Below are 23,079 nucleotides of genomic sequence, written 5' to 3'. Positions count from 1 at the left end.
TGACAAATTCTATAAAATTGTAATTCTGAGACTACTTTCAAATGCTTGTTTTCTATTATCTCCAACAAATCAACGTATTCGACCTGAATATCCATTTATCCGAGTTTAAAACAAAAAATTCACAGTGAAGATTGTTCTTCCATCATCCTCACTAAGAAGTATGTAGTTCATCTGACACATAGGATGACGTGTAGCGCAATACAAGTCCAGTCAGATTCGGATTGTAATTAACAATTGTATTAATGACTAGTATTTCATATTCGTGTATATATATTTAACGGGAACTCAATCCTTCAATCCTTCAACTTAAGCCTCAGCTTCGTTTAGGGGATTTCTCTTCTGATTCTATCAGAGTATGTTATTTCGTCTATGTAAATCTTCTCGTTTTTTTTTTTTTTTTTCTTTTTTGGTTAGGGTTTGTCAATTATTCTCGTTTTTTGTTGTAGATTTTTCTGATTTTGAGTTTAGATGTTTTCGTTGTTGTTCTCGTAAAGGTGAAGCGTGATTTGTTGAAAAGGAGGTATTCTTCTGAAGATGAAAAAGTGTACAAAAGAATTTGACGATAACCCTCAATTCAAAGGTGTACAGAAGAATTTGACGATGACCCTCGAATCAATTTTTTTGTTGATGACATTGCCTCTTGACTAGGCCTTCTCATATACTAATTGGAAATGACCTAAATATCATTTTCTTCAATTTCTAACAAAAAACTTCCGCATTTCTCCTTAAAACCATTCATCTTCAAGTTCTTCAACTATACAACTAACCATAGTTTGCCCCCACTACAAGATAATCCTAGCTCTGCCTCTGGTTTTAAGTCTTTAAACATTGAACTAAAGATACAATTAAGAGATTGAAAAATCAAAATATCTATTTTAAAAAAATTAGATTAGGATATTGGAGGGAAACTGATTGGATCATGTTAGTTTAGCAAATTCTAATTAAATTCAAAGTTTATTGATGATTCAGGCTCCATCTAGTCAATATGTTAATAGAGTACTTTGATTGAGGTCCAAGCAAGATTAAATAACTTAAGTTGATTGGTTGATTCCCCTAATTGTCATCCCATTTAGTCGGACTGCGATTATATTTCCCAATTTGATTTATATAGATTTTCAAGATTTAGCTATATACGTGAAAAAATAATCAATCAATTCAATATGATATAGCTAATTGATCATTGATGTAAATCTAAAATTTTAAGATATGTGATAAGAACTATAGCAATTAGGCAACTTGGTTTGGTTCGAACCAAGAACCGAACCAAATCGATAGCTTTGGGTGGTTTGGTTTGGTTTGGAACAAGTTGGGGTTTGGTTCTGGGTTTCAAAAATATAGAACCAATCAATGTGGTTCGGTTCTCAGATCAAGCTTGTATAGAGCCGAACTCTTATGCAATAAATAAATAAATATATGTGTATATATATATATATATATATATATATATATATATATATATATATATATATATATATATATATATATATATATATATTATAATTATTATTATGAATTATTTTAGGAGTTAGGAAATAGATTAATAGTCTTTTATGGATAAACAAATGACTTTTTATAGATAGATTAGTGATTTATTGTATGAAATTTTATATTTTTGTATGTTTGTTTTTCGTTAAACAATGTTACTTACAATTTATAGAACATTGCCAACTCATAGAACCGAACCGAACCAATCCGACTTCAGTTCGGTTTGGGTTGGTTTGGTTCCAATGGAATTTTGTCCGGTTCTTGTTCTTATTTAGTGGAACCGACCTATGTCGGGTTTTGTTCCAATTTGACCTCAAACCGAACCGAACCAAGTTGCACCCCTAATAGCAATGATATGGTGCATCTCATGTACATGATAATAATAATGCATATAATTTATCTCTAATTCCTAACTTATTTCAAATACTTATGGCATCAATATTACACAATCCAATGACAGACATTGAATCCACAAAAGAACTTTGCTCATATAAAACAAGACTGTGAGAGGTCCAGGCCTTTTAAGTCTTTGGCCCGTCCATGAATTTAGCTCATATGTAGAACTCTCAACGGGCCAGGATTGGGTGGGGCTTTAAACAGTTCGGTCCTAGTCGGATCACAAAACTCAAAGCCGGTCTGCTAATGGTCGAGTCATGAGGGGTTAAATAATAAAACGTTGTGTCCAATAAGGAATAATTTTTTTATATTAATAAACACCAAAAATACGATATTATACATAAAAAATAAAAATATATATACTCTTTATTGATGATTTCCAACCATTAGTTGATTCTTAATCATTGATTAAATCATTTTCCGATTCTCAAATTTAAAATTTGTTGTATCACTAAATATACAAAAAAAAAAAAAAAAAAAAAGCTTAATCTTGAGCCCATAAAGTAGGGCTTGCGCCCTTTGGCCAATAAATCTCGCCTAGCTCAAAGAGGTTTAGGGACTTTAGCTTGAGCCTATAAAGTAGGGGGCGGGTCATTATTTTCAAGCCCATTAAATTCGGACTGGAGTAGGACCTAATAATCTATAACCTTTGGACTTAGATAATGGATGTTGGTTTTCAACTAACTAATGGTAAAGTTGTGACTCGTGAGTTGAGAGAGGAAAAAGATAATTGCATAAATAAAATAAAATAATTAGGGCTCATGTGTTTATAACCCTTTTTTATACAAATTTTTATTTATTTATTTAATTAAATAAATAAATCATAATTTTTTTTAAATTAAAAAAAAAAAAAAAACAACAACAACAAATTTTATTTTTTATTTTTACTTCGAGGATCATTTGAAAAAGAGTCGAGATTCAATACGGTGTCCCATTCCTTAGATAGGACTGATGTCTATGTGGCACACTTTGGTTGGAGAATAAATACATTAGACTAGTGCATGGCTTGGTTAGGAGCCCAAGGTGTTTCATTTGAGATACAAGTCAAAAAACTTCTATGATTCCAACAGACTTTCATGTCAGGATGTGTGATATAAGGTACAATCTTGAGGTCTAAAGTGACTGTAATAATACTCAAATATCAATTTATTTTTTATGCTTCCTTGGATTACTTATTTCATCACCACTTATTCTTTGTTCAAAAAATTCATTTATTTTATATTATAATTTAGAATAAAATAAACATATTTATTCAATAAATTTCTTATTTTATTAATTAGTGATTCAATAATCAATAAATATTTTAATTATTGAAATTTCTTCTACTTCACGGGTATTAGATTAATTTGTAATTATAGTAATATTTTAAAATTTTCCTTATTGCACACTTGTTATTTTATAACTATAATACACACCGATATTTCATTGCAGTGCTCACTTTTGAGAATGTACATGACTAATAATTATCTAAAAAAATACTTAATATAATCAGGGCTGGCTCAATACAAGTTCAGGCCACAGGTTAAATTTTAAAATTACACCTTTTTGATATTTAATATATATTAATACAAATAATAATTAATCATTGAAATATTAAATTTTATTTTTTATTATATTTTGATATTAAAAGTTACTTATTAAGCTTTTACATTCAAATTTGTCTAATATATCCTTTTTAAAAGGTTTAAAATATTTTATTTTTTATTTTTTGTTTTAAGTTTCATGGTAGAGGTTGTTTTAATTTTTTTGTGGAAGCTAACCATTTTCTAGAGAATCCAATCTCACATGGGTGGAATATTTGGTGATTTTTTTTTTTTATTATAAATTAAATGGAATAATTTTTTTTAAAAGTTTAGATGGAATGATGGGTGGATTTTTTTTTCTTTCTAAGTTTAAAGATAAGATTTTCAAAAAAAAAATGGGAAACTAACCAATTTTTGGAACAAAGGATCCAACGTGGATGGATTTGAGTTTTTTTATTTTATTATTATTATTATGTTAAATGTAATAGGTTTATTTTTGTAGATTGATACAAGCCAACGTGGGTCTTTTTTTTTTTTTCTTTCTTTTTCTTTTTTTTCTAATTTTAAGATAGGCTTGTTTTAAATTTTTAGGAAACTAACAATTTTTTGAGTATTTGATCCAAAGTTAGATTTGTACTTTTTTTTTTTTTTTGAGAAACGTTTTCCTAATTAACATGGTAGGATTTTAAACCCTACTAAGGGTCGTTTTGTTCAAATGGATTACCATATTAGAAATCTCAAATCCAACACTACGGCTCTCTAAATTTCATAGAAAAACTTATAAAAAATAGAATTTTAAAAACATTTTTTTTTTTTTGGCATGATCCAATGTTTTGAAAATGAACCGTTGCCAAACTTCTACATAACTCCCAAATTTAAAATTAAAATCCAAAAGTAAAAAATATTTTTTATTTATAATTCTTTTCTTCAAAGTTCATAGAGTTTTGTCCTCTACATCCACAAAGCATCGGATCATGTTTTCTAATGCTATAAAATGAGCCCAAGGACTCTTGTAAAGGTGAAATCCCTATTAATTTAGTAAGGCTATTTAGACCCTTTTTACCAAAAAATGAACTTTGATGGAATTTGTCAACGTGTCCAACTACAAGGGAGTATAATAATATATATTATTTGAAAACACCTATCATTTCCAATGGGTAAGGAGGTGTGTATGATAAAATAATAATAATAATAATAATAATATATATATATATATATATATATATATATATTTGAAATAAATTGGATAACTGTTATTTTTTTAATTAATTAATTATTTATTTTTTATTATTATTTTTTGGTTGGGGTGGGGGAGGTCTTCTCAGATTGAACCTGAGGCAATTACCTCAGTGGCCTTATAATTGAGCCGACCATGAATAAATATAATGGAAATCTTAATGAAGAGTGGATTTTCAATGTTTTAGAAGCAGGTTCCATATATTGAGAGCGAGGATTTGAGAAGGATTCACTCTCAAAGTATAAAAAATAAAAAAAATATATTTTTCTCAAAATATTTTATGATTTTCTTGTTTCTAACTTACCTCCCTTATTAATCTGGCATATCCAAAACTCCCTTGACTTGCGAACTTTGACTACTTTCAATTTTTAACCATAAATGACGAAATTAACACTCTTTTCTCAGTTTTTAAATTTTACTTACAAATTAATTTCTTAAGATTTTGTCAATTAAATTTTAAAATGTTAATCTTATCCTCTATGATCTGGACTTATCACGTATAGTGTCAAAGGAAGTAGGCACAATATACTGATATATCATTAATAAGGGAATTATACCAAAAAATTCCTAATTTGTTTTATTTTTATATTTCTTTATTTGTGCACAATATATCTTCTTTAATTCTTTTTTCTAATATCAATAATATAAATTTAAAAAAAACGAATCCAATTGAAAAAAAATGTAAAGTAATTCTAATAAAAAATAATGTTGAAGTGACCTCAAGATTGAACTTCACATCACACACCCTGACATTAAAGTGTATAAGAACCATAAATGCTTTTCATTGAATCATGTCAAGACGTGTGATATGAGGTACAATCTTGAGATCGCTGCAGCACGACTCAACAATAAATTAAGAAAAATAAATAAACTAAGATTGTTTGTTCATATTTTATCTAATAGATTATTGTTCTAAGTTTCTACTATAACAAATAATCAGGTTAAATGTTCTAGAAAAATGCGAAGAATTAAAAGAATGTGAATGAATATAATGATTGACTCAAGAGCATAAGGCTTGACTTTGGACATTAACAAACCCCTAATTTCTGGGATTGGATTTTTTTTTGTTTTTATAACATCAGTTACTTGAAATCTTCTATACACTCAAAAATGAAATTTGATCCATTTAAAAATTAGTTTGATTAGCGATTTAATTACATGGATAGAATTGATTAGATCTTAATTATTGTATGTTCTACGAGAATACATATATCAATTGAGACCAAAAATTTAATTAAGAAAGATTTTTTTAAAAATAAAAATTGTAAGCTATTACCAAAGGCCTAATTATTTTAAGGATAAATTAAAAATTACACTTCTTTACAAGGGTTTTATAAAAATCTCTGGAAAAAATCGAAAGAATCCTCTCGATGCATAAAAATAAAGAAGTTTTTATTTAAAAGAGTTGTGATAACCTGACTCCCCCACATGACATACTCAAAATACTCACTTGATGTGGGGTGTGCAAGAACCATAAACTTTATTCCTCGGGATACACGACCGCATATGCTCATAAATCTGTGCAGTTGTGCATCCCAATGAAAGAAAATCTATGATTTTGGCACATGCCATGTCAGGTGAGTATGCCACGTGGTTGTGTCAGATTATCATTATTCTTTGTCAAAATTCCATTGTTTGTTTGTTATTGCATTGTTTCCTTTTTTTTATGATTTAGAGAAAATCATTATTAAAAAAATCGGTGGCTGCAATTTTTTATTTAAAAAAAAAATTTTGACCCTTTAAAGGCCGAATTTGATTTATTTTGATATTTTTCAAAAATTGTTATCTTTTAAAAAATATTATTTTAAATAGATATTTTTTTTTTTTAATTTCTCTTTTTTTGAGGTGGGGTGTGTGTGGGGGGGGGGGGGGGAGAGCTTCTCAAATTAAGCCTTAGGCGATTGCCTAAGTGTCCTTATACTTAAGCTAGCCATGGCTATAACAAAATATAATGGAAATCTTAATGAAGAGTGGGTTTTCAACGTTTTGGAAGCAGGTTCCCATATATCGAGAACTAGGATTTGAGAAGGTTTCTCTCTCAAAGTGATGAAGCGAGGATTGAAAGTGCGAGCGGCACTCATAATAAAAGGATTGAGTCACTATTTGGACTTACCCTTTCAATAGTTTTATTAGCTCGACCAGAGACTAATCCATTTCAATAATATAATGTGTGGGCCTAGCACACAATATATATGACTTTCACATGGGCGCGCTCACACACAAACACACTATATATATATATATATATATATATATATATGAACAGCTTATTCTAAGAAAATTTAGGTCAAATTCTTGAGATGTCCATTTCAACAAAATAATTAATTTCTTGGGGCCACTTTCCATGTATACCCACGATAAGAAAAAAAAAAAAAAAGATTTATGAGATATATATTAGAGAATAAGATGCACTGTATTAAAATGCATGAGATACATTATATCATTGTTAGTGTATCTTACCCAAATGGAAGGTTGTGACGAAAGATATTCTAGAATATATATTGATATTTAGAATATATCAATTACGATATTCTAGAATATTTATATTAGGTAGTTTTCATATATCTTGGTTGATGTAATGCCTATAAATACCCTATTGGGACTTTTGTAATATTCATCCAAGAATCTCAATAAATTCAAATTTCTACATGGTATCAGAGCTCAAGCTCCACTGAGCACATCGATCTTGGTGTGTCATTCTTCGGCGATGGCGCCATTGCCATCGCCGAACCTTAATCATTTTGTTATGTTATTAGTATTTTTTTCAATAAAAATACCGTCTTTCTCTATGTTTCGGATCTAGATATATTTTATTCTCTTCTTTTCTATTATTCTAGGTTTTTTTGTTTTTCCAATAAAAATCACAACTCCTTCTATATCTCTACAAATCTCACAATTTCACACATTCATGTTACATGATCTCATTTTTTTTTCCTATATAAAATCTCTCCAACGAGAGTTTTTTCATTTAAATGGCACAATCCTACTTTTTATGCTTTTGGGAGAGATCATGACAGATTTGGTCTAATAAGCCACCGGCTCCGACAGACTCAAAACGAGCGGGATGCGACAGTGATGGACTTCATAGACAGACGGTGACCTCCAGCAAGCACGATTGGCACTTCGACGATCAATAAACATATCCATTATTGAGATCAAGCAATTATTCAACAAAACCAATTGCATATTCCATTTTCAAAGGACCATGCAATTGTGGGAGGATATTAGAGAATAAGATGCACTGTATTAAAATGCATGAGATACATTATATCATTGTTAGTGTATCTTACCCAAATGGAAGGTTGTGACGAAAGATATTCTAGAATATATATTGATATTTAGAATATATCAATTACGATATTCTAGAATATTTATATTAGGTAGTTTTCATATATCTTGGTTGATGTAATGCCTATAAATACCCTATTAGGACTTTTGTAATATTCATCCAAGAATCTCAATAAATTCAAATTTCTACAATATATAGGGACCTTCCTGTAATTTCAGTTTCTATAGTTAATGGACATCTAATCCTCAAGCCTTTCAAAGAGCCTATCCATGAAATATTCTTATATACAAAATAAAACTCGAGAACCTAATATCTTTCGAGGTTTAAATCTCAGCTCTCAAAAGTATGGCATCAAATGAAAATGTGTCAGATCCGAGTTGGATCTAAAGCTATCCATATTGAGATCTGAATCAAGGGGCATCAAATCATATTAGATATTTTTTTTATTTGGATCTATTCCAAAGATCCAACCCGTTAAATTTGATTTTCGAGTCGCTTAGATTCACATCAAGCCCTACTTAAAAGTCATGAAAATGATAAATGTTGTGGCTGCTCCTCAAATTTTCTAAATGAAAATGTTTTAATCGTGTCTGGCTCTAAAAACAACATATAGATAGTGGTCAAATGATAATGACGGATGATGAACACCCTTGTTTTCAGGGTTTCTTGAACACCACTCACTTTCTCTCAAAGATATTAATTTCTTGTAAATTTCCATTCTACAAGGGCTTTAAAGCTTGGATCACTGACAAATTATTTTTGACCCCTCTATGATTTTTTTATTTTTATTTTTAATTTTTATAAGCAATAAATAATTAGTAGGTGAAGTAGAAATTTGAACTTGGAGTATAGTTTCAACACTCACATACTTTAACCAACTTAGCAAACTGGCACCTTTCGATCTTGGTTAACATCTAGATATAAAATCGGAATGATTATTGACTTATAGCTATTGGATTAGAAATCACAAATTGAAAACATTCATGAATCGACCCTAGGGAGTGCCATTTCCACACAGTGTATTAAAAGACGAAGACTATTACAACAGTTGGCTGTCAATGTAAAAAATCTCCAACCTTCTGACATGAATAATAATAATAAGGCTTTGATGAAAGCATGGTTTCAAAACTCGTCTGAGATCGAGACATATCGTCCGAGTCGTCTCAATATTAGGCGTGAACAAGACTGATAGACAAGTCAATTTTTCAAATGAGACTTAATACCTCACATGCATGATTTAAATTTTTGGACAAGACGTCTCAAACGTATTGAAAAACTCATTTGAGACGACCTAGTACTTGGCATGGACAAGATGAGACACGAAACACAGTTTTAAAACCATGGATGAATGTGGATACTTACTTCTTTCCAATAATAATAATATAAAGACGAAGACTCGAACATAATTCACTTAACCAATTATCCAAAAATCTTTATGATAAGGTTTCAATGATGTATCAAAATTGCTCTCAAACCTCGTATTTATAAGACCCAAGAATCACGTTAGTGTTAAGCCCACCCCAAGGTGGACCTGCACACCTAATGAGCTTGATCGCTGATCTTTAGCCAATTGGAGAAAATCATTTTATCCAATGTAATCACCATAAACAATATAACTAGATAAGGCCAAGTTTTTGGTGTGCGGGTCCGCTAAGAAATCAATGCCGTCCAAACACAAATGCTGATCCATAATAACTTACAATGCTTTGGGCTTGGACCCATATATAGCTCAATTAGTTGACCTTGACTTGAGAATTGTCCAATTCATCTTTTATCAAGAATTTGAAGAACTTATCTCATGGATAGGAGAGACAAAGAAATTTGGTTTTATTCTATAAATAGGGAGGGGACTACATTGCTTTGCTGTACCTTAAACATTTAGTTCACACAGTATTCTATAAGATCATCCAAGAAAAAATGACTATCAAGATAAGTGTTATGATAGTGTTGGGGTTGGCAATAGGCCTATTTTCCATTGTGGCCGCTGTTCCTGTTCCTGTTCCTGTTCCTGGAACCGCAATTTCCTACCCCCCTCCTTATTTTCGTAAATATATTTCCTTCTTTATGTCATATAACTTTCTTTTTTTTTATATTATTATTGTTGTTAAAACATATTTAATATAGCGAAGATGAATATTATATTTGTTTTCAACTGAGCTTTATTAATGTCACCCATATTATTACATGTGACAGCTTCAACATGCTATAAGAAGCCAATCGGGGAAGTTTTGATCGCGAAAGCTGGTTCTCCTATATGGATTGGTTTACCTACTTGTGGGAAAAAGTATAAAGTAAAATGCACGGGGCCTGCAAAGCAAGGTATACCACATCCGTGCACAGGGAGGAGCGTAGTAGTCAAGATTGTGGGTCATTGCCAACTACCAAAGTGTAATGCAACCCTTGCTCTATCTAACAAAGCTTTCGCTGAGATTGCTGATCCCAATGCTGGCAAAATCAAAATTTCCTATACCAAGTAAGCCTTGATCGATATTCTCCCTATCATTACTTACTAGAGAACGTTACAGATGTTGATGCAAAAGTAATCGGGAAAAATCATTCAAAATTATAAGACGTGGATTTGGACAAAATTGAATGAAGGAACAAGATTTTTTTAATTACGTTGACACCAAATCTTTGAGATAAAGCTTTGATGATGATGATGACGGCTAGTAAAAAATATCTAAACAGTAAAAAAATTTAACTTTGGCATGTAGAGTCCACGATGTAATATAATATGGTACATTAGATACACTGAATCATATTAAGTCCAAAGCCCTCCTAATGTAAAGCTAATTTTAAGTTGTACAACTTGGATGGACCCAACACAACTTTAATTTGGACCCGGCTTGGGTCCATATCGTAGTCTTTGCATGAACTGGAAAAAGAGCCCTACCTCAGGTTGGCCTGGGCTTCGATTTTGTTCTTAAACTGAAGTAGAGTTGTCGATGGGTCTAATGTATCGTAGTACACCTTATTAGGTGCATCATATATGTCCTGAAGCTAATACTCTATTAAACATGACTTTCTTTTTTTTTTTTTGCCTTGCAGGGTGCTTGTCTGAAGAGATTCAAGATGAAGGGTGTCTTCTTAGTTCCTTCAAAGGGATACCTAGTTCATGAAAATCTATAATATATGAATATTAATATTAAATAAGGAACACATCATGGAAAATGTGTGTCTATGGATGCTTACATCCATCCATGTAGTATGTTTTAATAAATATGTCACCTTTTGAATAACAAAGATCTTGTTATTACTTACTATTTCTACTGTGGAGTAACTCTTTCATGGCTCTAAGATGAGCAAGAAATTATAGATCTAGATGGGCTTCGATAGCTAGGATTATGTTTGTTGGCTATGGAATTCCAATTCAATAAGCACTTCACTTCATGAATCTCAGTTCTCAATCCTATAAGGGTAAATCTTCTTGACTAAAATCAAAGTTTCGAGTGATTGAAGTTCACTTTAAAACCCTGTTAACGACTTAGAATCTTGCTTGAAAAAAAAAAAAAAAAGGAAAATTTCTCCATAAAGAAGAAATTAAATGTATTAAACCAATAAATTTTTATTTTTATTTTTTTACTTTGGTAGGGCGTACATACCATTGACCCTAACATGTTTTCAACAATTAAATATACTCATTTTTATGTGAAGGGACAAATAAAAACTTGAAGTTGTGACCTGGGGAGCAAATTTAGTCGCTCTTAACATCTCAATTAACCTTTGATGGCGTATTGGTCCAATATATGAGACGAAATAGGAGAGTTGGTATCAAAATCCTAGAGTAATTACTAGTTTTGTCATCAATCACGATATATTAAGATTTCTTTGAGGAATAAAGTAAAGTTGGTTTATATCAATGAAAGTGTTTGGGTTGCTTGCAAATATTTTATTTTTATTTTTTACTTTTTTATTTTTTTTTTGATCAAGTAAGTGATCTTCACTATTTTAAATTGATTAAACTACTTTAAAAATTATTTTTCTAAAATATTTCAATAAAAAACGCATTCCACTTATTGGAGGACATACAACATTTTTTTTGGTTCATAACCTCATTTGTCAAGAATTAATTTGGAACCATTCAATAATCTGTCTAATTATTTTGAAATATAACTTATTTAATCTAATTCTATATAATTCTTATTTTAGGTTTTGGAATATATATGTAGGTGAAATCAAAATTTTGTGCTTGCCTGGCTGGTACTGGTGGCAATTAATTGGTGGCAAAACATCTCTCATTATTTTGTCTTTTAGTAAAAAGACAAAGGTGTATTGAACATTCAAGTATTTTGAATTAGATAGATTTACCCGATAGACCCAACAGTTGCATTTTTATTACAAAAAGTCCTTTAGAGTTTTGACAATTCCAAAGGAACCTTACTTTATAAAGTTTATCACCCACCAAACCTCATTTTATCAAGTTTGTTATCCAACTAGAGTGAGGATCCACATCATAAAATTCAGATTTATAGGATTAATTTATCACTTAACATACATTGGAGTGAATTTGACCTCATCAATTTGTGACATCAAAAATGTGATTTGATGACATAGGGTTATAAAAGAAAAAATTATAAGTACTTTACAAAAAAATACAAAATAAAGAATTAGTTTTCACCATTGAATCTTAATTTTAAATTTGAGAGTTTCGGTAATCATCTATTTTCAACAGCTACGATCAAACTCAAAAAGTTTTATTTTTTAAGAATTTTTTGTTTTAAATCTGATTTTTACTGTGAAACCTAGTAGGTTGTGTTGTTGGGTTGCTAATATGATAATCCATGTGTGCCCATCGACCCCTAGTAATTTTAAGACTTACTAAGCTAGTTACAGTAGCATGATTCATTAAATAACGTTTGTTCAGGTAACAAACTTGATAAAGGAAGGGAGTTTTGTAATAAAATTACAATAGATAGGTAAATCTTCCTTTGAATTAAATTTTTTTTTTTTTTTAGTAAATACTTTGACAATCAATGTTAATATAATAAATGCATTTATTAATAACATAATAACTGTATTTATTATGTAAAAGATTAACATATTCTGATTTTTTTTTACTAAAAGACAAAATAAAAAAAGAATATTATTAGTGTAAAAAAAAGTGTTGGACAATCTTAACGTCTTCATGAGATCTTGAATGTTAGTATTATATATCATCTATTGTTATCCAATTTCAATTTCTAATCTCTTAAAAGTAGGGTTTTCAATGGGTGGGTTCAGACCATGCTTGGTTGAGTCCTAATTTGATCTAACAGGATATACTTAGACTAGCCTATCTTATGGAGAAAATTTAAATTCATACATTTTTTTTATCATTAGCAACCAACTATCATCTTAATTGAAAATGGTTAGAAATGATTGTAGACTTATTATTAATTATGCGTTTTAATTATATTTTGTTATAAAATCACACACCTACTTATCATCGAACCCACATCCTTCGTTAACCACAAACCCCTTGTTTGCCTTAAAATAAATAAAAAAGAAAACAAAAATCATACATAAAGCATACATCTAAAATATAACAGCTGGCAAGATTTGACATTTTTTTTTTACTTATCATGGGCATCCTCACTCTTCAAGTGAGATTAATCTCACCGTCACACACACACACTATTAAAAAGTCCTATGTGTAGTTGATTGAGTCGAGGGTCAACCGGACCTTGGATGGTGGACCCAAGGAATTCATAGTTTCGTGGGGTTTCAAACACTTGGCCCAACCTTTCTGAGGAGCTTATCAAGGCTCGGCTGGCCACTAGCCCCCTTGGGGTTAGCAAGTTTGAACATTATCAAGCCTAACCCAGCCAAGATTTAGTGATTTTAAAGTTTTGAGAGAGCTTCTATTGGCACTCCAACTTTTACTTATTCTCAAACATTCACTTTTTTCTTTATAGGTGAACCTCCATTTGGTGAGCTAAACATGACGACGCTGAGTATAGTATATTGTTCATTTTAATTCTCAAAACATGTTTTTCCAGTGAATTCATCATTTTTAATTAAGGTGTAATAAGTAAAAGTTGGAGTGCCAGTAGCAATTCTCTAGAGAAGTCATTCTAATTTTTAGAGGCATGTGGCATATTTTTGTTCACTTAACACCTTAATAATAACCACAACTGTCAACAATGAATTTGGAAATTTTAAATTATATCTAAAACTATGTCTTGTAACATGCTTATTACATTTGATCGAATGCATTTGGTATGAGCCATCGACAGCATAACTTATGTGCATTTCAAGTTTTATAAATATTGCCTTGGGTATCAATATGTGAAGGTACATCTAGCTTTTTCTTTTCAATTTTAAAAATCTGAGTGGTTTATTTTAAAATATAAAGCATTTTATCTAATTAATATAATTATTATTTCAAGTTTTGATAGATTGGATTAAAGAGTAAAGGGATTAAAGTTGTAAAAAAAAAATTAATAAACAAAATAAGACTAAGATATTGGAGGAAAATTGATTTAAAGAAATCTTAGAAATTGGGAAAGAGACATTTGTAAATGGAATTTTAATTATGATTTAACTTAAACATATTTGTTTGGATGACAAATTCTATAAAATTGTAATTCTGAGACTACTTTCAAATGCTTGTTTTCTATTATCTCCAACAAATCAACGTATTCGACCTGAATATCCATTTATCCGAGTTTAAAACAAAAAATTCATAGTGAGGATTGTTCTTCCATCATCCTCACTAAGAAGTATGTAGTTCATCTGACACATAGGATGACGTGTAGCGCAATACAAGTCCAGTCAGATTCGGATTGTAATTAACAATTGTATTAATGACTAGTATTTCATATTCGTGTATATATATTTAACGGGAACTCAATCCTTCAATCCTTCAACTTAAGCCTCAGCTTCGTTTAGGGGATTTCTCTTCTGATTCTATCAGAGTATGTTATTTCGTCTATGTAAATCTTCTCGTTTTTTTTTTTTTCTTTTTTGGTTAGGGTTTGTCAATTATTCTCGTTTTTTGTTGTAGATTTTTCTGATTTTGAGTTTAGATGTTTTCGTTGTTGTTCTCGTAAAGGTGAAGCGTGATTTGTTGAAAAGGAGGTGTTCTTCTGAAGATGAAAAGGTGTACAAAAGAATTTGACGATAACCCTCAATTCAAAGGTGTACAGAAGAATTTGACGATGACCCTCGAATCAATTTTTTTGTTGATGACATTGCCTCTTGACTAGGCCTTCTCATATACTAATTGGAAATGACCTAAATATCATTTTCTTCAATTTCTAACAAAAAACTTCCGCATTTCTCCTTAAAACCATTCATCTTCAAGTTCTTCAACTATACAACTAACCATAGTTTGCCCCCACTACAAGATAATCCTAGCTCTGCCTCTGGTTTTAAGTCTTTAAACATTGAACTAAAGATACAATTAAGAGATTGAAAAATCAAAATATCTATTTTAAAAAAATTAGATTAGGATATTGGAGGGAAACTGATTGGATCATGTTAGTTTAGCAAATTCTAATTAAATTCAAAGTTTATTGATGATTCAGGCTCCATCTAGTCAATATGTTAATAGAGTACTTTGATTGAGGTCCAAGCAAGATTAAATAACTTAAGTTGATTGGTTGATTCCCCTAATTGTCATCCCATTTAGTCGGACTGCGATTATATTTCCCAATTTGATTTATATAGATTTTCAAGATTTAGCTATATACGTGAAAAAATAATCAATCAATTCAATATGATATAGCTAATTGATCATTGATGTAAATCTAAAATTTTAAGATATGTGATAAGAACTATAGCAATTAGGCAACTTGGTTTGGTTCAAACCAAGAACCGAACCAAATCGATAGCTTTGGGTGGTTTGGTTCGGTTTGGAACAAGTTGGGGTTTGGTTCTGGGTTTCAAAAATATAGAACCAATCAATGTGGTTCGGTTCTCAGATCAAGCTTGTATAGAGCCGAACTCTTATGCAATAAATAAATAAATATATGTGTATATATATATTATAATTATTATTATGAATTATTTTAGGACTTAGGAAATAGATTAATAGTCTTTTATGGATAAACAAATGACTTTTTATAGATAGATTAGTGATTTATTGTATGAAATTTTATATTTTTATATGTTTGTTTTTTCGTTAAACAATGTTACTTACAATTTATAGAACATTGCCAACTCATAGAACCGAACCGAACCAATCCGACTTCAGTTCGGTTTGGGTTGGTTTGGTTCCAATGGAATTTTGTCCGGTTCTTGTTCTTATTTAGTGGAACCGACCTATGTCGGGTTTTGTTCCAATTTGACCTCAAACCGAACCGAACCAAGTTGCACCCCTAATAGCAATGATATGGTGCATCTCATGTACATGATAATAATAATGCATATAATTTATCTCTAATTCCTAACTTATTTCAAATACTTATGGCATCAATATTACACAATCCAATGACAGACATTGAATCCACAAAAGAACTTTGCTCATATAAAACAAGACTGTGAGAGGTCCAGGCCTTTTAAGTCTTTGGCCCGTCCATGAATTTAGCTCATATGTAGAACTCTCAACGGGCCAGGATTGGGTGGGGCTTTAAACAGTTCGGTCCTAGTCGGATCACAAAACTCAAAGCCGGTCTGCTAATGGTCGAGTCATGAGGGGTTAAATAATAAAACGTTGTGTCCAATAAGGAATAATTTTTTTATGTTAATAAACACCAAAAATACGATATTATACATAAAAAATAAAAATATATATACTCTTTATTGATGATTTCCAACCATTAGTTGATTCTTAATCATTGATTAAATCATTTTCCGATTCTCAAATTTAAAATTTGTTGTATCACTAAATATACAAAAAAAAAAAAAAAAAAGCTTAATCTTGAGCCCATAAAGTAGGGCTTGCGCCCTTTGGCCAATAAATCTCGCCTAGCTCAAAGAGGTTTAGGGACTTTAGCTTGAGCCCATAAAGTAGGGGCCGGGTCATTATTTTCAAGCCCATTAAATTCGGACTGGAGTAGGACCTAATAATCTATAACCTTTGGACTTAGATAATGGATGTTGGTTCTCAACTAACTAATGGTAAAGTTGTGACTCGTGAGTTGAGAGAGGAAAAAGATAATTGCATAAATAAAATAAAATAATTAGGGCTCATGTGTTTATAACCCTTTTTTATACAAATTTTTATTTATTTATTTAATTAAATAAATAAATCATAATTTTTTTTAAATTAAAAAAAAAAAAAACAACAACAACAAATTTTATTTTTTATTTTTACTTCGAGGATCATTTGAAAAAGATTCGAGATTCAATACGGTGTCCCATTCCTTAGATAGGGCCGATGTCTATGTGGCACACTTTGATTGGAGAATAAATACATTAGACTAGTGCATGGCTTGGTTAGGAGCCCAAGGTGTGTCATTTGAGATACTAGTCAAAAAACTTCTATGATTCCAACAGACTTTCATGTCAGGATGTGTGATATAAGGTACAATCTTGAGGTCTAAAGTGACTGTAATAATACTCAAATATCAATTTATTTTTTATGCTTCCTTGGATTACTTATTTCATCACCACTTATTCTTTGTTCAAAAAATTCATTTTTTTAATATTATAATTTAGAATAAAATAAACATATTTATTCAATGAATTTCTTATTTAATTAATTAGTGATTCAATAATCAATAAATATTTTAATTATTGAAATTTCTTCTACTTCACGGGTATTAGATTAATTTGTAACTATAGTAATATTTTAAAATTTTCCTTATTGCACACTTGTTATTTTATAACTATAATACACACCGATATTTCATTGCAGTGCTCACTTTTGAGAATGTACATGACTAATAATTATCTAAAAAAATACTTAATATAATCAGGGCTGGCTCAATACAAGTTCAGGCCACAGCTTAAATTTTAAAATTACACCTTTTTGATATTTAATATATATTAATACAAATAATAATTAATCATTGAAATATTAAATTTTATTTTTTATTATATTTTGATATTAAAAGTTACTTATTCAGCTTTTACATTCAAATTTGTCTAATATATCCTTTTTAAAAGGTTTAAAATATTTTATTTTTTATTTTTTGTTTTAAGTTTCATGGTAGAGGTTGTTTTAATTTTTTTGTGGAAGCTAACCATTTTCTAGAGAATCCAATCTCACATGGGTGGAATATTTGGTGATTTTTTTTTTATTATTATAAATTAAATGGAATAATTTTTTTTTAAAGTTTAGATGGAATGATGGGTGGATTTTTTTTCTTTCTAAGTTTAAAGATAAGATTTTCAAAAAAAAATGGGAAACTAACCAATTTTTGGAACAAAGGATCCAACGTGGATGGATTTGAGTTTTTTTATTTTATTATTATTATTATGTTAAATGTAATAGGTTTATTTTTGTAGATTGATACAAGCCAACGTGGGTCTTTTTTTTTTTTTCTTTCTTTTTTTTTTTTTTCTAATTTTAAGATAGGCTTGTTTTAAATTTTTAGGAAACTAACAATTTTTTGAGTATTTGATCCAAAGTTAGATTTGTACTTTTTTTTTTTTTTTTGAGAAACATTTTCCTAATTAACATGGTAGGATTTTAAACCTTACTAAGGGTCGTTTTGCTCAAATGGATTACCATATTAGAAATCTCAAAAACAACACTACGGCTCTCTAAATTTCATAGAAAAACTCATAAAAAATAGAATTTTAAAAACATTTTTTTTTTTTGGCATGATCCAATGTTTTGAAAATGAACCGTTGCCAAACTTCTACATAACTCCCAAATTTAAAATTAAAATCCAAAAGTGAAAAATATTTTTTATTTATAATTCTTTTCTTCAAAGTTCATCGAGTTTTGTCCTCTACATCCACAAAGCATCGGATCATGTTTTCTAATGCCATAAAATGAGCCCAAGGACTCTTGTAAAGGTGAAATCCCTATTAATTTAGTAAGGCTATTTAGACCATTTTTACCAAAAAAAGAATTTTGATGGAATTTGTCAACGTGTCCAACTACAAGGGAGTATAATAATATATATTATTTGAAAACACCTATCATTTCCAATGTGTAAGGAGGTGTGTATGATAAAATAATAATAATAATAATAATAATAATATATATATATATATATATATATATATTTGAAATAAATTGGATAACTGTTATTTTTTTAATTAATTAATTAATTTTTTTATTATTATTTTTTGGTTGGGGTGGGGGAGGTCTTCTCAGATTGAACCTGAGGCAATTACCTCAGTGGCCTTATAATTGAGCCGACCATGAATATAATAAATATAATGGAAATCTTAATGAAGAGTGGATTTTCAATGTATATTTTTCTCAAAGAATAAAAAATAAAAAATATATATTTTTCTCAAAATATTTTATGATTTTCTTGTTTCTAACTTACCTCCCTTATTAATCTGGCATATCCAAAACTCCCTTGACTTGCGAACTTTGACTACTTTCAATTTTTAACCATAAATGACGAAATTAACACTCTTTTCTCAGTTTTTAAATTTTACTTACAAATTAATTTCTTAAGATTTTGTCAATTAAATTTTAAAATGTTAATCTTATCCTCTATGATCTGGACTTATCACGTATAGTGTCAAAGGAAGTAGGCACAATATACTGATATATCATTAATTAGGGAATTATACCAAAAAATTCCTAATTTGTTTTATTTTTATATTTCTTTATTTGTGCACAATATATCTTCTTTAATTCTTTTTTCTAATATCAATAATATAAATAAAAAAAAAACGAATCCAATTGAAAAAAAATGTAAACTAATTCTAATAAAAAATAATGTTGAAGTGACCTCAAGATTGAAGTTCACATCACACACCCTGACATTAAAGTGTATAAGAACCATAAATGCTTTTCATTGAATCATGTCAAGACGTGTGATATGAGGTACAATCTTGAGGTCGCTGCAGCACGACTCAACAATAAATAAAGAAAAAAAAATAAACTAAGATTGTTTGTTCATATTTTATCTAATAGATTATTGTTCTAAGTTTCTACTATAACAAATAATCAGGTTAAATGTTCTAGAAAAATGCGAAGAATTAAAAGAATGTGAATGGATATAATGATTGACTCAAGAGCATAAGGCTTGACTTTGGACATTAACAAACCCCAAATTTCTGGGATTGGATTTTTTTTTTGTTTTTATAACATCAGTTACTTGAAATCTTCTATACACTCAAAAATGAAATTTGGTCCATCTAAAAATTAGTTTGATTAGCGATTTAATTACATGGATAGAATTGATTAGATCTTAATTATTGTATGTTCTACGAGAATACATATATCAATTGAGACCAAAAATTTAATTAAGAAAGATTTTTTTAAAAATAAAAATTGTAAGCTATTACCAAAGGCCTAATTATTTTAAGGATAAATTAAAAATTACACTTCTTTACAAGGGTTTTATAAAAATCTCTGGAAAAAATCGAAAGAATCCCATCGATGCATAAAAATAAAGAAGTTTTTATTTAAAAGAGTTGTGATAACCTGACTCCCCCACATGACATACTCAAAATACTCACTTGATGTGGGGTGTGCAAGAACCATAAACATTATTCCTTGGGATACACGACCGCATATGCTCACAAATCTGTGCAGTTGTGCATCCCAATGAAAGAAAATCTATGATTTTGACACATGCCATGTCAGGTGAGTATGCCACGTGGTTGTGTCAAATTATCATTATTCTTTGTCAAAATTCCATTGTTTGTTTGTTTGTTATTGCATTGTTTCCTTTTTTTTATGATTTAGAGAAAATCATTATAAAAAAAATTCGGTGGCTGCAATTTTTTATTAAAAAAAAATTGACCCTTTAAAAGTCAAATTTGATTTGTTTTGATATTTTTCAAAAGTTGTTATCTTTTAAAAAATATTATTTTAAATAGATTTTTTTTTTTTTTAATTTCTCTTTTTTTGAGGTGGGGGGGGGAGAGCTTCTCAAATTAAGCCTTAGGCGATTGCCTAAGTGTCCTTATACTTAAGCTGGCCATGGCTATAACAAAATATAATGGAAATCTTAATGAAGAGTGGGTTTTCAACGTTTTGGAAGCAGGTGGTATCAAGAACTAGGATTTGAGAAGGTTTCTCTCTCAAAGTGATGAAGCGAGGATTGAAAGTGCGAGCGGCACTCATAATAAAAGGATTGAGTCACTATTTGGACTTACCCTTTCAATAGTTTTATTAGCTCGACCAGAGACTAATCCATTTCAATAATATAATGTGTGGGCCTAGCACACAATATATATGACTTTCACATGGGCGCGCTCACACACAAACACACTATATATATATATATATATATATATATATATATATATATATGAACAGCTTATTCTAAGAAAATTTAGGTCAAATTCTTGAGATGTCCATTTCAACAAAATAATTAATTTCTTGGGGCCACTCTCCATGTATACCCACGATAAGAAAAAAAAAAAAAAAGATTTATGAGATATATAGGGACCTTCCTGTAATTTCAGTTTCTATAGTTAATGGACATCTAATCCTCAAGCCTTTCAAAGAGCCTATCCATGAAGTATTCTTATATACAAAATAAAACTCGAGAACCTAATATCTTTCGAGGTTTAAATCTCAGCTCTCAAAAGTATGGCATCAAATGAAAATGTGTCAGATCCGAGTTGGATCTAAAGCTATCCATACTGAGATCTGAATCAAGGGGCATCAAATCATATTAAATATTTTTTTTATTTGGATCTATTCCAAAGATCCAACCCGTTAAATTTGATTTTCGAGTCGCTTAGATTCACATCAAGCCCTACTTAAAAGTCATGAAAATGATAAATGTTGTGGTTGCTCCTCAAATTTTCTAAATGAAAATGTTTTAATCGTGTTTGGCTCTAAAAACAACATATAGATAGTGGTCAAATGATAATGACGGATGATGAACGCCCTTGTTTTCTGGGTTTCTTGAACACCACTCACTTTCTCTCAAAGATATTAATTTCTTGTAAATTTCCATTCTACAAGGGCTTTAAAGCTTGGATCACTGACAAATTATTTTTGACCCCTCTATGATTTTTTTATTTTTATTTTTAATTTTTATAAGCAATAAATAATTAGTAGGTGAAGTAGAAATTTGAACTTGGAGTATAGTTTCAACACTCACATACTTTAACCAACTTAGCAAACTGGCACCTTTCGATCTTGGTTAACATCTAGATATAAAATCGGAATGATTATTGACTTATAGCTATTGGATTAGAAATCACAAATTGAAAACATTCATGAATCGACCCTAGGGAGTGCCATTTCCACACAGTGTATTAAAAGACGAAGAATATTACAACAGTTGGCTGTCAATGTAAAAAATCTCCAACCTTCTGACATGAATAATAATAATAAGGCTTTGATGAAAGCATGGTTTCAAAACTCGTCTGAGATCGAGACATATCGTCCGAGTCGTCTCAATATTAGGCGTGAACAAGACTGATAGACAAGTCAATTTTTCAAATGAGACTTAATACCTCACATGCATGATTTAAATTTTTGGACAAGACGTCTCAAACGTATTGAAAAACTCATTTGAGACGACCTAGTATTTGGCATGGACAAGATGAGACACGAAATGTAGTTTTAAAACCATGGATGAATGTGAATACTTACTTCTTTCCAATAATAATAATATAAAGACGAAGATTCGAACATAATTCACTTAACCAATTATCCAAAAATCTTTATGATAAGGCTTCAATGATGATAATGATGTATCAAAATTGCTCTCAAACCTCATATTTATAAGACCCAAGAATCACGTTAGTGTTAAGCCCACCCCAAGGTGGACCTGCACACCTAATGAGCTTGATCGCTGATCTTTAGCCAATTGGAGAAAATCATTTTTATCCAATGTACTCACCATAAACAATATAACTAGATAAACAATATAACTAGATAAGGCCAAGTTTTTGGTGTGCAGGTCCACTAAGAAATCAATGCCGTCCAAACACAAATGCTGATCCATAATAACTTACAATGCTTTGGGCTTGGACCCATATATAACTCAGTTAGTTGACCTTGACTTGAGAATTGTCTAATTCATCTTTTATCAAGAACTTAAAGAACTTATCTCATGGATCAGAGAGACAAAGAAGTTTGGTTTTATTCTATAAATAGGGAGGGAACTACATTGCTTTGTTGT

The 23,079-nt window shown here is 30.0% G+C and overlaps 1 protein-coding gene across 1 annotated transcript; it reads left to right on the top strand.

The window, feature by feature from the left end:
- The first annotated feature begins 9,788 nt into the window (after window positions 1-9,788).
- LOC147392821 (EG45-like domain containing protein) lies at window positions 9,789-11,203 on the top strand. The gene is made up of 3 exons (XM_086456546.1): window positions 9,789-9,974; window positions 10,124-10,403; window positions 10,979-11,203. Exons 1-3 carry the CDS (start codon window positions 9,848-9,850, stop codon window positions 10,989-10,991), a joined length of 420 nt encoding a protein of 139 aa, XP_086312672.1. The 5' UTR covers window positions 9,789-9,847; the 3' UTR covers window positions 10,992-11,203.
- Window positions 11,204-23,079: the final 11,876 nt, after the last annotated feature.

Source organism: Akebia trifoliata, chromosome 10 (genome assembly GCF_017979445.1).
Source record: "Akebia trifoliata isolate Shusen 1 chromosome 10, ASM1797944v1, whole genome shotgun sequence".
Lineage (NCBI taxonomy): Eukaryota > Viridiplantae > Streptophyta > Magnoliopsida > Ranunculales > Lardizabalaceae > Akebia > Akebia trifoliata.
This window is presented reverse-complemented; position numbering and strand designations above follow the sequence as displayed.